The sequence below is a fragment of the Ictidomys tridecemlineatus genome, chromosome 11 (assembly GCF_052094955.1).
Source record: "Ictidomys tridecemlineatus isolate mIctTri1 chromosome 11, mIctTri1.hap1, whole genome shotgun sequence".
Classification (NCBI taxonomy): Eukaryota; Metazoa; Chordata; class Mammalia; order Rodentia; family Sciuridae; genus Ictidomys; species Ictidomys tridecemlineatus.
In genome coordinates, this window is record NC_135487.1 from 10235831 (window position 1) to 10254098 (window position 18268).

Consider the following 18268-nt stretch of genomic DNA (forward strand, 5'->3'; position numbering starts at 1 on the left):
TACAGTCGAATTTTGAGAAATTGTTTAGTGTGGGCTGGATATGGTGGCCGCACACCTGTAATTTCAGCTGCATAGGAGGCTGCGGAAGGAGGATCACAAGTTTAAGACTGGCCTGGGCAAGTTAGCAAGACCACTATCTTAAAATGGATGAGGATATAGCTACGTGGTACAGCAACCCTGGGTTTACTTCCCAGTACCACTCAAATAAAAAATTGGTGTGGAAAATTACTGGTAAATAATGCAAATAGAGTGCAGCTTAAGATTTTTTCTCCCTTATTTTTGAAGACAAATTTTCCAGGGTTCTAGTAGAGCAGCAGCAGGACCGAGCCCGGAGAGAACAAGAAAGAATTCGTCTCTTTTCTGCTGACCCCTTTGATCTTGAAGCTCAGGCAAAGATAGAAGAAGATATAAGGTAATGATCTGTTCACCTTAAGAGCAAGCCTCAGAGCATCCGGGTTTCCCACACTGCAGGACATCTGGCATTGGCTGGACATCTGCTTGGAGGTAGCTTCCCTGTTTCAAAGTTGAGATAATAACCTGTCTTTTAGGTAATTCTATTTTCCTCACATTTTGATCCAACATTACAAAGGTCCAGGTGTCTAACTTAATGACTTTCATTTTTTCCAAGAAGTGTTACAAAGATAGCGGACTAGCACATAGATGGATTCAGCTCCAGGTTGGTGACCCCAGGACTAAGTAGAAACCCCATCTGGTGAGACGGCTAGGCTGATTACAGAGGCTGATTTGATTTTTTTTTTCCTTAGACATGTTGTGTGTGTCCTGATTAAATTCAGGGCTTGAAGATGATTGGATTAACAAGATAGCTCTGCTCGGTGGGGCCCTGTTGTTCGTCTGTCTTCTTTTGCTGTTCTTGTGCTGGCCAATTAGCTGACAGCCGGACTCACTTCTAGTTCCAGTTCTAAGGTGCAGTGGTCCTCACCTTGGACTGCATCAAAGCACACAAGCCGCTTTTAAAAATGCAGATGCATGGGCCCTTCTAATGGATCAGAATTCCTCAGGAGTGGAGCCTAAGCAAGTGCAGTCTGCTAGTGCCAGCCACGGCACATCACTAGTCACAAGTAAGGTGCTATTTGAATAGAAGAACAGCTGAGCCTCCCCACCAATTTAGTTTATGTTACTAATTATAAAGGTCTTAGTTTAAGTGTGAAGAACATAACTGAACCAGTATGCCAGTTAGACTGTGTAGGATAGCGGCTTTTATGGGGCTGTTTTCTTATCTTTGATCACTTAAATGAGGCCTAACTTGGTTTTTGTATTTGTGTTACTTGGAAGTCAAATAATGCTTTTTTATTTCTTATTTCTTTGACTACACTTGAAATCAAAGAAATGTGAATTGTGTGCCAAAATCAATTGATAGTTCTGAGCTATTCACTCATGTTCTTGTTGATTTCTGTTAATTGTATGAGAGAGAGATAGTAAGCATCTTTGAGAAATATCTCACTAGTAAAGCTACCCAGGGAGAGCACAATATAGAAGATACTGTACTGAAGCTATAAGGGAGACCTAGCGGGTCAAGACTAGTTGGGCTTAGCCCAGGAAGCAGAAGGGGTAGGAAGGCATCATAGGCAAACTACAATACCGAGCTGTTGAAGAACAGAAGTGAAATGGAGCATGTCCATATGGCTCATGTTTCCTTCCATGGGTGGAGTAAAGGAAACTGAGTAATGCATCCATTCTTGAAAGGAGGAAAACCTTGTTCCTCTGAAGAAGCTCTTCATATACAGAACCCAGAATAGCCAAAGTAACTGGTATTATCTTAGAGGATTTTTTGCTGAAACTTAAATTGGAATTAGAGTCAATTCAGGATCAGGGTACACAATTAATTTTAGGTTATTTCTAAAATTAATAATGAGCAGCAGGATAAAATCTATGTAATTGTATCAAATGCCTATTAAAGTTTTATCTGGCATGTCACATAGGGTATGTGTACGCTGAGCTATAATAGCTTTCTTATTTGCCTAACTAAATTAAACAAGGGTACCTTTGACTTTCTGGGAAGTTTAATATTTTATTATAGAACAGCTGATTAAGCAGTCAGCTCAGTTGAGCTGGAATGTCATTACAGAAAGGACAAGTATTGTAGGTTGGAGCAAGGGTCAGCAGACTTTTCCATAAAGGACTAGTTGTAAATATTTTAGGTTTCGTCGGCCATACGATCTCTGAGCCTAGACTCAACTCTGTCCCTGCCGTTTAAGAGCAGCCATAGACAGTGGGACAACATGTAAAATACATGGTGTTGCTGTGTTCACATAAAAATGTGTTAACTCAAACTGATACTGGGCTGCAGTTTGGCAGCCCGTGGTTGACAGTGTAGTTTACCACCAATCTTGGACCCTGTTGTTTCTTCAGGTAAGTTGTGCAACTGCTGACCTGGTGGCATTTGGTAGTACTTGTAGGAAGAAGTTGGGAGTTGCTGGAATGAGCCGCGACTCCCTTTTACATGCTTCTCTTGTATAAGAATTAGTTATGCTGAATTTTTAAAGAAATGATTTGATGAACCTGGTGAACCCATAATAAGTATATGCAGTTTTCAGCAATAAATAGAGGCATGTTTTGAACATCTGCTCTTCCACCACTAGTTGCTTTACCTGTCTCAGCCCCTGTGGTGGGAGGAAATTATCATTATCCTCATTTTATAGATAGAGTTAGGTGTACACAGCCAGTACAGTTCAGACAGTCGAAGTACCTGTGTGTTAGGTGTAGTGTGTTAAATGGGCTGGGTACGGGGAGTGTATTTACTGCCCAGTAAGTCCTCAGTGAAAATTGGAGCTTTTATGAAATTCTAACATTGTACAGTATAAAGATGGTCATGAACCTGCCCTCCAGAAGTTTATTTTCCTACTTTTGAGCATATTTGTTTTACATGAGGGTAATTTTGGTGCCTTTAGATTTTCTGCCTGCTGTAGATCTCATCACCTCCTACTAAACCCTTCTGTAGGATAGAACACCAGTTTCTATCCCATGACTCAGCTGCTCTAGTTAGCGCAGAAGACATGTACAAAACTGTTGTTAACATCGTGACTTTGAAACAGATCTCTCTTCTTGAAAACGGTGCTTCAGTGTGCCTGGTTTTGGTTTGTTACAGGCAACAGAACATTGAGGAGAACATGACCATAGCCATGGAAGAGGCTCCGGAGAGCTTTGGCCAAGTAGTGATGCTCTATATCAACTGCAAGGTGAACGGACACCCTGTGAAAGCCTTTGTTGACTCAGGTGACAGCTCCATCTTTTGTATCTCAGTGCCCCCATATCCTGATCTGACCTGGATTGTTTGCTTAGACAGATCATTAAATTGCTTCTTAACCAGTTTTCTATTTTGCAGTGTCTCCTTTATCTTCCTGCCTCCCCTTATTTAGCACCCCTAATTTTCTCAGGCAATTCCATAAGAAATTGGGAGTAATAGATTTAGAATAAGGAGCTGCAGGGAGGAGCTGTGTAAGGTATAGGTCAAAAATATTTCAACCTGGTCTGTGTGCCAGCACCTGGTCAAGAGCTGTGAGGGAGTATCAGGCCAAACAGGGTACAGAACTTAGCGGCCAGGCAGGAAAGGGAGCTTGCCTCTCAAGGCTGAAGGTAGTTTATGTATTAATTGGCACCTCTTCTCCCAATAGTAACTCTTTGCTTTTTAGCATGAGCACACTGTGACTGCCCCCTGGGGTGTGACCAAGTGTCTTGGGCATCCTGGTTCCAGTGTTTCACTTCAGGCTGTAGAGTAGGGCAAGTCCTGGAACAGAGAAGCCCCTGCTCAGATGAGTGGCCTCCCTTTGTTCACCAGAGACCCTGAGCATATACTTTGCTTTAGCTGTGGTCATGAGTTTGTGTCTTGAGATGCAAACATTCTTGGGAGTTTTTGTTTTTTCAGGGGGTGGGGGTGTTACTAGCGATTGACAGCTGAGCCACATCCCTGTCCCATTTTTATATTTTATTTAGAGACAGGGTCTCGATGAAGACAGGTTCATGCTTAGGGCTTTGCAAAGCTGCTGAGACTAGGGTGAACTTGTGATCTTCCTCCCTCTGTTTCCCAAGCCGCTGAGAGTACAGGCATGAGCCACTGTGCCCTTTGAGAAGTAAATCTAATGATTGGGCTTTAGAGATAAAGTGCCTGTGCTGAGTGCTCAGTGGGAAGACTTACTCAACAGGGTTCAGAGGGCTCCGGTGTGAGTGCAAGAGAGAAACCCACGTGGGAACCTGCTTTACCACCCATCCGTACGGTGCCAAGCGACAAGCCAGCTATTCATGAGTACCATCAGGTCATTGTCTTTTATCCTCAGACTATCCCAAGAGTTGTGTTCCTGTTTTTCAGAAAGGAAATGGCTGGGAGACGTAAAGTCCTCTCCCAGGCATGCAGAGTTGATGTGTGGTGGAGTGTGATTCATGCCTAGGTCTGCTTATTGCCAGAACTCTTCACCATTGCGCCAAGCCAGCTGAGTGTTGGGTGGGCATAAAGATCACATTCTCCTTCTGACTGGAGCGTGCAGAGCATATTCCCAAAGAGAGGATGTTTAAGCTGAAGCGTGGGAAGAGGCAGGAGAGCAAGGAAAGGGGCATTCACCCTGGAGTGCTTACCTTATTTATTGTAACTATTTAATTAATTAACAATTAATTAACTATTTTGAAGTAAGATGAGGAAGGAGGAAATAAAAAGGATTGCCCTCTTTAAATTTCTTTTTCTTGACTATTTCTAGGCCTTGTTGAGTCTTTCCTTTCTCAAATGCCAGGAGCTTTCCGTGCTAGTCAGGGGTAGGGTTCTAATGGGTGAACTGAACAGATGTGCTCGATTGAATGAGACGTGGAGTTGCTTAGGGGAAAGTAGGTCTTGAATTGGGCCTTGGAGGTAGCAGGGTAGGGACCCAAGGGAGCTAGAGGCAAAGGGATCAGGGTCCTGCTCCTGACAACCTGGGGAGGGGCAGTGCAAGACTTGGATAGAAACACTGGGGTGTGGTTTGACAGTCTAATGCAGAGCAGAAACCGTTGAAGACTACTAAAAAGGGAGAGAAAAAGTGATTTGAAGGTGATAGTTTAGTAAAATAGAAGGCGGAGACAGATCTGGAGAATCTGTACTCCCCAAGGGTCATTTCCTTGCTTTAAACTACACATCCACAGAGTGGTTTGGAAGCCAGAGAGGTAGTCCACTTTCAAGAGGAGAGGGTGTGAGCTAGGTCAATAGCTATGGTTAGAAAGGGAAAGGTTGGGGCTAGGGCTGTAGCTCAACAGCAGAGTGCTTGTCTAGCATTTGTGAGGCACTGGGTTCAATCCTTAACACCATATAAAAATAAAGTAAAGCATGCTGTCCATACACAACTACAAAAAAAAATGATAATAAAATAAAGGGAAAGATCAGAAATAGAATTTATTTGTTTATATGTTTAGGACAGAGTGTGAGAGCAGAGGGAACATGGGAGAAATCAACAGTGAGTTCTGCCCAGGTTTTAGGACTACAAGGAAATTATTTCATTGCAAAGAAAAAGAAATCCAAAGTGAGAATTATTTGCAGGGAGAAAATGTGGTGTTGAGGATCTAACCCAGTATACCCAGTGCCTCACATGTGCTAGGTGAGTGTTCTACACTGAACCACAACCTCAGCCCTGGGAAGTTGTCTTTTATATGGGCCAACTTTAGCTAAATACCTATACATACAGAAGATACCCTAAATGGCCTCAACTTTAACAGGAAGAAGGCCTGATTTGGGCCCACAGAATGAGGACTTCACTTCTGTTTCTTGGGATAATTCTGTTTCTTGGGATAGTTTTTCGGGTTAGTGTGTTTTGGGGTTTTTTTTTTGTTTGGTTGGGTTTGTGTGTGCGTGCATGTGTGTGTGTTTGTGTGTGTGTGTGTGTGTGTGTGTGTGTGTGTGTGTTAGTGGAGATCAAACCTACGGTCTTCAGCATGCTAGGCAAGTACTATTAGCACTAAACTATATCCCTATAGCCTTAGGATATATTTATTTATTTTTTATTTTTATTTTTTTAGTTGTTGATAGACTTATTTATTTGTATGTGGTGCTGAGAATTGAACCCAGTGCTTCACACATGCCAGGCAAGTGTGCTACCACTGAGCCCCAGCCCAGGATGTATTTTTTGTTGATGAGCTTTAGTGTCCCAACATTTGAAATAAAAATAAAGTGATAAAATGCTTAGAAATACTCTGTGAAGCTAGGCACAGTGGTGCACACTTGTAATCCCAACAACTTGCAAGGCTGAGGCTAGAGGATAGCAAGACCCTATCCCTATCTCAAAATAAAAAATGAAAAGGGATAGAGGGGTATCTCAGTGTTTGAGCTCCCCTGGGTTCAATCCCCAGTGCCTCCAAAATAAAAGGAGGGAGGCTTCATGAAAATTGTTAGTGGTATTTTATCATTTTTGTTTATAGAAATAGTAGTCATGGTTTGAGCTTTTAGGAGGCCCTTTCTAGATAGTTTTGTTTTTTGTTTTTGTTTTTGTTTTTAGTTGTAGTTAGACACAATATACTTATTTTATTTATTTGTATGTGGTGCTGAGGATTGAACCCAGGGCCTTACACATGCGTGGCGAGCGCTCTACCGCTGAGCCACAACCTCAACCCCAGTAGTTTTTGGTTTTTATTGATAAAGTTTTGTTAGTTTGTTTTTGATGATAGACCTTTATTTATTTATTTACCTGTGGTGTTGAGAATCGAACCCAGGGCCTCACATATGCTAGGCAAGTGCTCTACCACTAGGCCATAACCCCAGCTCTCTATTGATTAAAAACAGTGGGATTTGTTGTTACCAATACACATGACAGGACGATATAATTTGATCAGTTTCATTCCCAAGTATTTTCCCTGCTCCTCCTCCCTCCTTTCCTTCACTGGTCTAGCTTTGATTTTCATGAGATCTTTTCTTTTTTCCTTTCTAGCTTCTGCATATGAGAGAAACATGACCCTGGACTTTCTGACTTGGGCTTATTTTGCTTAAATACATATTCTCAAATTTTATTCATTTTTCCTGCAAAGGACATAATTTCTTCTTCTTCCTTGTTCATAGTGCTGTATTGTGGATCTTACCACAGATATGAATTTTTTTTTTTATCATTTGATGTTTTTCTCTCCCCCTTCAGGTGCCCAGATGACCATAATGAGCCAGGCTTGTGCGGAGAGGTGTAATATAATGAGGCTGGTGGACCGTCGGTGGGCAGGGATTGCCAAAGGAGTAGGCACCCAGAAGATTATTGGAAGGGTACATCTAGGTGAGTGAAAGCTGCTTGGGTGTTGCTGTATTTTTGTAGGGTATGTATAGAACGATAGATTTTAAGATTTTGGACAAACTAACTATCTTTCTTGTGGATACATTGGATTCAGCAAGCTTTAATTCCCCTGAATCCTGTGTTTACCAAGATTATATGTACATGTTTTCATTGATTACCAAAAAACTAGACTACACACTTGTATTTCCTGCTTTCCTGCTCCCCAGAGGGATTCACCTCTATTATTTTGGCTATTTCTCCCCCCACCCCCACCCCTCCCTCTCCCTCTCCCATCTTTCTTTTCTTTTTTGTACTGGGGATTGAGTTCAGAGTTGCTTTACCACTGAGCCACATCCCCTGCGGGTTTTATTTTTTATTTTGAGACAGGGTCTCACTAAATTGCTTAGGGCCTCAGTAAATTCCTGAGGTTATCTCAAACTTGAGATCCTCCTGCCTCAGCTTCAGCATCCTGAGTTTACCTCCGTATTTCTACATTGTGGGTTTATACTGCTGTTTACTGATATGACTATGCAAACTCTTTTGAGATGTAGACTGACTAAATATAATTGCTTTTCTTTTTTATGTGTAGTATTTTTTTTTTCTTGGAATTACTAATTGTCCTTTTGGGGAGTGTCATTTTATTTGTTATGTACCACTCATCTCTAGACACTTCCTCATTATGCAAGTGTTCTGTACACTTCTTTCAAAGCCTGGATAATGGTTCTAGACCTGCTCCATGGCTGTTGTTTGGGAATTTCTCTTAATCGTGTCCTGAGAATCCTTTTTCCTCTGCTGTGTTGTATTAACATGAATCCCATGTCTTTCCCTTTTTTAAATTTGTTCTTGCTGTACTAGGGATTGCACCTTGTGTGTGCCAGGCAAGCAATGTACAACTGAGACAGTCCTTCCGTCCATAGTTTTGAGACATTGTGCCTTACCCGTAGCATTTTCGGTGTTGCTGAAGAGCAGCTGTATGGTCTTGGTCCTTTTTTTTTTTTTCTTTTTTCTTTTTTCTTTTTTTTCTGTAGCTTGTAGACCTTCTCTTTGACTTGAGTCTTTTGATATACTTAGGTAAAGCTGTCCATCTCTTACACTGGCTACTTGTTGAACTTTTTAATCTGGAAACTCACGTCCTTCAGTTCTAGGGACATTCCAGTCTCTGTGAATGGTTATTTGGGTGGGCATCCATGGTGCTTGATATCTTAACTGAAGGATGGTCTGAAAGTGGATGAAAAAGTCAGTCTAGTATCTTTCCCTCATCCTCCTGGTTTCCAGTCAGTTGCTTGCTTTGTATTTGCTGTTCTCTGTACCCACCTCTGCTGAGAGAGCCCATTTCTCCTCTTTAGGAGATACACCCAAGTCTGCCAGTGGAATGAAAGGTAACCAGCCTGGCAGAGTACAGGAGGCATCCCAAGAGTTGATTGGACCTGTTCATGCTTGGTCTGTCTTCTCCTTCTGCCACCTTCGCCTGTTTGCAGAGCTGCCTTTGACCTTAAAGGGTCTGAGATATAAACTGGGCCACTTTCTTCACTGTCATCTACTTTCCAGTTCCAAAGTTGTTTTGTGTTGTGGTTTGGTTTGAGGTGCTGGGGATTGAACTCAGGGGCCTTATACATGCTGGGCAAGTGCTCTACCTCTGAGGTACATCCCCAGCCCTGTGCCCTCCCACGCTTGTGAAAGGTGGTCATATAATGGATATAGTTTTATGCTTAGCTTTTATGGGGTGGGGGTGGGTACCAGGGATTGAACCCAGGGGAGCTTAACCATTAAGCCTCATCCTCAGCACTTTTTATTTTTTATTTTGAGACAGGATTTTGTTGAGTTGCTGAGGCTGGTTTTGAACTTACCATGCTCCTGTCTCAGACTTCCAAGTTGCTGAGAGCACAGGTGTGCACCACTACATCCAGCTCTGCTCAGCTTTAAGAGAAAATAACATTTTCCCAGTGTCACTCTTTAAGTTTCATAAGAATTAGTCAAATAAGTGCATAGCTTTCTGTTATGGGCTAAATGATCAGCTTTTGGGATATGCCCTCCCACACACACACACCAACATTTTGTAAGTATAACATGACAGTAGATTTTTATGCACATTTTGATTTTTTTCCCTAAGCCTAAATTCCTGTGAGATTACCAAGTGAAAGTAATGAATGCAAAGTCAGGCATGGTAATGTATACCTGTAGTCCCAATGGCTCAGGAGGCAAGAGGATCTGAAGTTCAAAGCCAGCCTCGGCAGTTTAATGAGGCCCTGAGCAACTTAGCAACTCTGTCCCTAAAAAACAAAAACAAAAAAAGCTGGGGATGTAGCTCATGGTTAAGCACCCCTGGGTTCAATTCCTGGTACCCACCTGCCCCCTAAAATGTGTGTGTGTGTGTGTGTGTGTGTGTGTGTGTGTGTGTGTGCCTTAAGGCTTTTCATATATTGCTAACTTGTACCAGTTTAGTTTACCCACCACTTTATGAATATTCATCTTAATGTCCTATACCATTAAATGTTATTCATTTTCTGCCTTAAATTTGTAAATTAAAAAAAGGTGGTTTCTTGGGGCTGGGGTCGTAGCTCAGTTGGCAGAGCATTTGCTTTGCATGTGTGAGGCACAGGATTTGATCCTCAGCACCCACATAAAAACAAATAAAATAAAGATATTGTGCCTGTCTACAATTCAAAAAAATTTTTTTGGAAAAAAAAATGTGGTTTCTTATTGTTACTTTTATTGCAAATGGTAGCTTTTCTTCCTGTTCATCTTTTCCTTTCATGCTCAATTGAACCTGTGTTTTGAACTATATGGGCTGTATATTAGGGTCTTTGTATTTCTTTAATTGATTTGTGTAGAATAGAGTTTAAATGCCTTGTTCTTACATGTCCTAAACACAGTAGGACTGAAGAATTGAGCAGAAATAGTACAGGTTGGTTGCTTTAGAGGCTAAATTCTCAGGTTTTTCATGGTTGTGAGAGGATAACAGGAGGTACCAGGCAGGCTGTAATCCTAGGCGCTCTGGAGGCTGAGACAAGAGAACCACAAGTTCAAGGCCAGCCTCAGCAACTTAGGGAGATCCTGTCTCCAAATTTTAAAAAGATAGACATATGCCTCAGTGATAAGGCACTTCTAAGTTTAATCCCCAGCACCCAAATAAATAAATAAATGGATGAATAAGTAAACGTGAGTGTGTGCCTCAGTGATAAAGCACTTCTAAGTTTAATCTCTAGTACCCCAAGAGACAAAATAAATACCAGTCCCTTGTGTCCTTGTGAGTGGACTGTTTTGCAATTCTAGCATGACAGATATAAAGAAAACCTGTATAACAATCTAAATAAAAGCTTTCCCATGGATTAGGACACTCTGTTGGAGATCATAATTACCATATTTGTCTACAGAGTCACAATAACATCCAAATCCTGATTTTTTAAATAAGATTATGTATGCTAATTTTAAATTTTGTGTGGGCCTGTTACTTAGCAAGAAAGGCACAATGCTCTAGAATAAGTCTTAGTCCTTTGACTTGATATCTAGAAAATCTAGAAAATACCAAAAGGGACATACTCATGCTTAATTGAACTTTGATGAATTAGAGATGATGTCCTTACAGAGCAGGGGTCATGTTTCAGAAAATGCTACTAAGACATTTGGGCGTTCATGTGGAAAAATGGAATGATTAGAAATTGGACCCTGCTCCACCCCATAGACACAAGTCAGACCAGGTGGAGTAAAGATAGAGCTGGGAAGGCAAAGTGAGCGCTCTGGGAAGAGAGTGTAGAAGGATATCTTGGTAGGAAAGGAGTTCTTTAAAAGATAGGAAGGAAATTATTTACTATGTTCCATTAGTCACATTAAGATTAAGAACTTGAGGGGCTGGAGATGTGGCTCAAGCGGTAGCGCGCTCGCCTGGCATGCATGTGGCCCGGGTTCGATCCTCAGCACCACATACCAACAAAGATGTTGTGTCCGCCAAGAACTAAAAAATAAATATTAAAAAAAAAAATTCTCCTCTCTCACTCTCTCTTTAAAAAAAAAAAAAAAAGATTAAGAACTTGAGCTGGGCACAGTGGCACATGCATATAATTCCAACAACTCCAGACAGAGGCTCAAATTTAAAAAATGAAAGTGCTGCTAGCGTGGCTCAGTGGTAGAGCACCCCTGGATTCAATCCCCAGTATGTGGGCAGGGTCAATACTGCAAATAACGTGAACAACCTGAGAAAGAACTTCAGTAACATAACTAATGAAGGGTTTGTATTTGTATCTGTGTTCTCCAGTTTGGTGGGAGAGAAAAAAGGAACATTTATGGCAGTAATTGAACAGGAAATTCAGCTATCTTTCCACTGGAAGAGGAAATGCAAATAGTTAATGATTATATGAAAATTTGCTCAACCTCATTATCCATACAGGAAATACAAATTCACTTGCCAGATAGCAAAGATTTAAAATCTGTTATCAAATGTTGGTGAGAACATGGAGCAACAGGAGCTCATTGTGCTGGAATCATTTTTGAGGATAATTCACTACCACCTAGTGAGGTTGACACAGCACCCCTAGAACCTGGGGATTTTATTTCGTAAAATGCATTTTAGAGAGGTTCAGGTAGACAAGGGGGCCACACACCATGTGACAGTCCCATTGCTCAGGACAGCAGAGACCAGTAGCTGCTGAAGGAGCCCAGTCACTGCGAGTGAGGGCACCAGTGGGGGCTGTTGGCCTTTGCAGTGCTCTTGGGGGGGGGCTGAAAGTGAGAGTAGTGGAGGCATGCGCATCTGCTGGGCTGTATCTCAATTTTTTTTTTTAATATATTTTTTTAGTAATCGGTGGAGCTTTATTTGTTTATTTATGTGGTGCTGAGAATCGAACCCAGTGCCTCACACATGCTAGGCAAGTGCTCTACCACTGAGCCGGGACTCCAGCCGCCCCCGCCTGCCCCTCCAGCCTTTTTTAAATAAAAGAGGTAAATCTTAGTTCAAAACTGGGAAGTAATATGCTGCTTAGAAATACGTACAAAACTGGCAAAAAAACAAGGAGAAGCTGGGGATGATTGACACAAAGCCAGGATAGTGAGGAGGTTGAGTGGGTGTACATGAGGCTCTTAACTAGAGGAATAGTCAGTGAGTCCCAACTTTCAGTTTTAAGTTTTTTGCAGTACTAGGGCTTGAGCCCAGGTACTGGTTGAACAGTGTATCACTGAGCTATACTCCAGCCCCTTTTTATTTTACTTGAGTCAAGGTCTCACTGAAGTACTGAGGCTGGCCTCAAACTTGACAATCCTCCTGCCTCAGCCTCCCAAGTTGTGCCCTGCACTTGACGTGGGTGTTTATTATACTTTCTACTATAATAAATTTTATATATTCTACAGCTTGCTATTTAATGATAGCAAAATACTCTTTTTTTAAAATCTGAGAAATACCTTTTTTATTTTCTGTTTCTCTTGGTACTGGGAATTGAACCCAGGGATATTTGACCACAGACCCACATTTCTATATCTATCTATCTATCTGTCTGTCTGTCTGTCTATTTATTTGAGACTGAGTCTTGCTAAGTTGTTTAGGATCTCACTAAGTTGCTGATGCTGGCTTAGAATTCGCAATCCTCTTGCCTGGACGCTGAGTTGGTGGAATTACAGATATGAACTGCCATGCCCAGCTACATTTTACTTTATTTTTATTTTTGAGACAGTTCTGCTAAGTTGCCCAGATGATTTTCAGGCTAACTCAACTGTTAACATGCTTTGCCTTGGCTTTGATTGATTGCAGGATGTGAGACACATAATGATCAGTTCATTTCCAGAGTTCACCTGGGTCTTTTGAAGCAAACATCAGTAACCTGTTCTCTTTGTGCTTTAGCTCAGGTTCAAATTGAAGGTGATTTCCTGGCATGTTCTTTCTCTATACTTGAGGAGCAGCCCATGGACATGCTTCTGGGACTAGACATGCTTAAAAGGCATCAGGTAATGAAGAACTTGTTTGCACCTACTTCTTGTGTGTTCTATGGCCATTATCTCTATGGCAAAACCAAGAATCGTGACTTTCATACCCACAACGTCAATCCTTAGTTGGTTGTCGTTCTAAGAAATAGCCATGTCTTTGTGAAATCTCTCTGGGAATCTTGAGTCTTTTTTTTGTGTTCACATGTTAATGGGCAATTTGGTTTCCTAGTGTAGCTTTAAGATTCTGATTAGAACTCAGTAAGTTTTACTGTGAGTGTTTAAGTTCAGTAAATCTTTAGTAATTCTTAGATGCTGATCAAATAGTGCTTGGAAGAACTTCCAAATTAAGGGAAGTACAATAGATGATGTCAAGATTAAACTTCTTTTATTATAGAGACAATAATTTGAATATATTAATTCATGGTCATATTTTTATTTCTAGCCTGAAGCCTAATAATTTCACCCTGATTAAAGAAATAGTGTTCACTAGGTAATAAAACTTTCAAAGTGGGCTTTTATATGTAGTCAGTATTTTTATGTCTTTTTTTTTTTTTCCAGTAATGGGGATTGAACCCAGGGGCATACTACCACTGAGTTATTATGCCCAGCATTTTTGTTTAACTTACTATTATTATTTTTTTCAGACAGCCTAGACCTTGGATTTGTATTCCTCCTGCCTTACCTTCCCAAGTTGCTAGGCATGTACCTCACGTGTTATTTTTGAATATTTAAAAATTTAATTCCAGCTGGGTGTGCAGTTAAGTGGCATAGCTTTCACCTAGTGTGTGTGATGCCCTGAGTCAGATTCCCAACACCACACACATACACCCCAAAATCCTAGAAAAGAATTTGCATCGTATTGACTTAACATTATGTATATATGTATACATAAATCTTAATTCATTAACTTTTACTATCTTTCTCTGTATGTTAGTCATAGCATAAACCAAAACTCTCCAATTTTATAAATATATATGTGTGCAACTATCCTATGTTAAGTTGATACAACAATGACAGAAATGGCCAGGCACAGTGATGCATGCTTGTAATCTCTGACCCAGAAGCCTGAGGCAGGAGGATCACAAGATGAGGTGAGCCTCAGCAACTGAGCAAGACCCTGTCTCAGAATTTTAAAAGGACTGGGAATGTGGCTCAGTGGCAAAGCACCCCTGGATCAATCTCCCCGTATGGTAACTAAAACAAAGCAACAACACAGAAAAGGGTGGCATACATATAAAAAATATTTTCTAAAATTCACCTTGTACATCTATCACTTTTGAGACCATTGGTGTAGAATTCAAGCTGTAATTTGTATAATAAGTGAAAGAAGCAATGTATAAAACTATGAATAGTATGGTCTCAATTTATAATCAGAAGTGATCAAATACTTTTTTAAAGGCAAATAAATATAAAAGTGTGTCCTGTAACAATTATCCTGTTATAAACTTTGAGTATTAAAAAGAATTCTAAATGGTGCATGGTGGCACACACCTATAGTCCCAGCTACTCAGAAGTCCAAGGGAGGAGGGTTCCATGAGCCCAGAAGTTCAGGGCAATATAGCAAGAGCCCATCTCAAAATAAACAAAAAGATCTAATTTAGCAGACAGTGTCCCCAAGGTTAAAATTCAAATGGTTTCCAGATAAAAGTAGGGTGTTTTTTGCAGCCATCTCTCCCTGTCCTTGTCGCTTTTTGTGAATGGAGTTTTAAATTCGGGATCATACTTTTTCTGCTTGGTGTTTTATCTGCTCTGGTCATTTCATTTCTTCCTCCTAAGTGTTCCATTGACCTCAAGAAAAATGTACTGGTGATCGGCACCACAGGCTCACAGACCACCTTCCTTCCTGAGGGAGAGCTACCAGAGTGTGCCCGGTTGGCATATGGGGCTGGGCGAGAGGATGTGCGGCCAGAGGAGATTGCAGACCAGGAATTAGCAGAAGCCATTCAAAAATCAGCAGAGGATGCAGGTATTTGGATGGCCAAGCTCTTATTGCTTGTGGTATCAGTGGGGGTAAGGACCTTTTCCATTTGTAATGAGTCTCACCATCAGTTTTAGATGTGCTCATTGTCTGTCTTCTTATTGCCTCCTCCCATCTCTTTATCCAATAAAGAGAAACTCTGTATGTTAGCAGATCAAGAAACAGCAAGTTCACTTTTTGGTAGGCTTCTTAAGATATCTTTTTTTCCTAAAGGAAATTATAACAGTAAACAGACACTTTGAAGTTCAGCAGTATTTCCCTAAAACTTTCTTTCCTTTCCTTAATCCATTTATTTTGGACAGGAGCATTGTCATTATGACTAAGCAGTCTTAAGTTTTAAAATTTACTGAAAATGCTACCACCAAAGAGGAAAAAAAAAAAGAAAACAGCAATGAGAATCAACAGTCATCAAAATGTAGCATTTTGTGCTCTGAGATCACAGTGGTGTTGTCAGGCCATAAAACGGTATATAAACTATTGTAGTCAAGTTACCCATGTTTTTTTCTCAGTTTCTATAGTGTTTAGTCTGTTTAAACCTAAAGACAGAGCCAACACTGCTGGGTAAAATGGAACAATATGGTTTTGCTGAAATCCCCACCTGTAATAGAACAGTGTCTCTGGGATTCATTTTCTAGAAGCTGAAAAGAATTAACTTCCAAGTTTGGGTTATTTGAAAGTCTTGAGCCAGAATAATTTATAAGTATGACTAATCTCACGCATTGCTTTTTCTAATACAGTAAAATGTACTCGAGTTATCAGTTCAGGGAATAGCTGTTTCCCGTGGATGAGATAACGAATTTTAAAATTTAAGCAGATTTTGCCACACTTTACTGGAAAGTAGTTGTAGTTGCAGTGTAAATATTTTGAAGGAAGGGGAGAATTTTGAACAACAAGCAGTCATTTTATTCTTAAACCCAGCACTGTAAGCTTAAGTGAGTTGGACATACATAATTATCCATTTGGGGGGGTGTAATTTGTCAGCTTAATGATAATACCATGTTTAATGAGAGGATATATTACCATTTCTTCTCTCATACTTATGATGCTAATATTGGAGAAATACTAGCTGATGATAACAGTGTTTTGTAACCTGCAAGTAATAATTACCCTCTCTGGTAATTACCTTATTTTAATAAAAAGTTTAGGGGATTAAAATACATACCACAGATATTTTAAGCTCAGTGAAGGGTATGTATCAATTTTAAAGAATTAAAAGGAAATCACTTTTTATCCATGTCATTTTTTAAGTTTTTTTTTTTTTTTTTTTTTTTTAGTTGTAGACAGACACAGTATCTTTATTTTTTCTTAAGTTTAATTAGTGAAATAATTCTGTAATATCAGGTCCTATTTGTTTGGAAATATGACTTTCCAATATCATCACAATCAAAATTATGGCTAGGTGTGGTGACACATGCCTGTAATCCCAGTGGCCCAGGAGGCTGAGATAGGAGGATTACAAGTTCAAAGTCAGCCTCAGTTATTTACCGACACCTTGTCTCTGAATAAAATATAAAAATGGGCTGGGGGTGTAGTTCTCAGTAGTTAAGCACTCCTAGTTTTAGCCTCTGTACCCCCACTCCCCCCAAAATCAATTTTTTAGGGAGGTATTAGGGACTGAACCCAGAGCCTTGTACATGCAATTCAAGCCCTCTGTCATCGGAGCTGTATCCCCGGCCCCTCAAAACTCTTGATTTTTAGGTGAACATATTTTGGAAAAGCTGTTTCTTTGATACATGCTTTATATCAAAGTCTACTTATTTTTTTTCCAGGAATTGAAAACTAATTTAGAGTAGGATCTATATCTAATGTTTTCTAATGGTGAAAATTAAAGAAGATAAGTCAGGATAGAAGTCAGGTTTGGTTTCTTCTAAAAATGAATCTCAACTAAGAAATGTGGAAAATGATTTTTACACATGTTCACTAACCTTTATTCCTGGAGACGATTTTCTTATCATCTAGTTCCATCTAATGGATTTCCTTTTTTTTTCTTTTCACACATTTGCTGAAGTTCTCTATGTGTAGATGTGTAAAATTGATTTCTTTACACATTCAATTAAAGTATCTTGAAGTTGACACATTGGCTTTACCTGTTGAGAATTGAAGCAGCCAGCAAATCTTTTGGATGCCCAAACCGTGGAAACATTCCCCAACTTTGTGCTCGTTCCTGGTCTCAAGATGGCCAAGGCGTGGAGACTGTAACCCTGCATGCTGTGTAGCTTGCAGTGCTAACCCAGGTTTGCTTGTCTGTTTCCTAATCCAAACAGAGCGTCAGAAGCCATGATGCATGTGGTGTGTGTGCTGCGGCTGGAGTGGGCCCAGACCAGGTATTTACAGACGCCGTGCTCAGCCTTCCATCCAGTTGATGTCTGTGGTCTCAAAGTCTTTTATCTGCAGTTTTAGAAGTTAGCTTCTGCCATTCACCATTTCACCCTGTTATGTTTACAACTGGCCTGTATAGACATTTGTATGTATATTGTCCATTATCCCTACCACCAGGTGTTGGCGCACATCTGTGGTCCTATCTACTCAGGAGGCTGAGGCAGGAAGATCGCAGGTTTGAGGCTAGCCTAGCCAAAACCCTGTCTCAAAAAAGGGCTCAGAATGTGTCTCAGTGGTAGAGTGCCCCTGGGTTCAATCCCCAGTGCCACCAAAAAATATATATATATGTATATATATTCATCTTTGGAGATGTCTGTTTTTATGGAGCTCATGAGTCTCTTTCCTGAGGATAATACTGCACATAATTACCTGGAGTTATAGCATGCAGGTATTTTCATTCTCTTTGAAAAAGAAATGGACACTTAAGCCAAGTGACTTGTCCAGGGTCATGGATTAATAACAAGCCACTTCCATTTCTTGAGATATAATAGGATTTTCTTTTCTAAGGTTTACAGGCTGGTTGTAATTGACTCATAGCATTTACTTTCCTTCTCCCAACCCTTGCCTTGTAAGAACAGGATAAAATTCCTCATAATTTCATTATTCTTAATATCCATTTTCTTTGTCCTCTTCTCCTAATCATCCTGTGGTCCTGGCCCATCCCTCCCTACTTAGGCTGGTGAAATTGAAATTTCAGCTTCAGGAGGGATTGTGGGCCATTCTCGTGGTCAGTATGAAACCCAGTGAGGCTGCTTTCCCCTTCACCTCACATGGTTAT

At 40.5% G+C, this 18268-nt stretch overlaps 1 protein-coding gene across 10 annotated transcripts in view; it reads left to right on the forward strand.

The window, feature by feature from the left end:
• The window catches only part of Ddi2 (DDI proteasomal shuttling factor 2), a 44914-nt gene that overhangs the window by 16097 nt on the left and 10549 nt on the right, over nucleotides 1-18268 (forward strand). For 2 of the 10 annotated variants that reach the window (XM_078025347.1, XM_078025346.1), the window contains exons 4-8: nucleotides 286-412; nucleotides 3107-3234; nucleotides 7098-7226; nucleotides 13051-13154; nucleotides 14910-15099. In XM_078025347.1, coding sequence (XP_077881473.1) covers nucleotides 286-412; nucleotides 3107-3234; nucleotides 7098-7226; nucleotides 13051-13154; nucleotides 14910-15099 — 678 coding nt within the window. Of the gene's footprint in view, nucleotides 1-285; nucleotides 413-461; nucleotides 1080-3106; nucleotides 3235-7097; nucleotides 7227-13047; nucleotides 13155-14909; nucleotides 15100-17375; nucleotides 17436-18268 lie in introns of those variants that run through there. The other 8 variants (XM_078025349.1, XM_078025350.1, XM_040287955.2 and 5 more) reach the window with 8 other exon arrangements.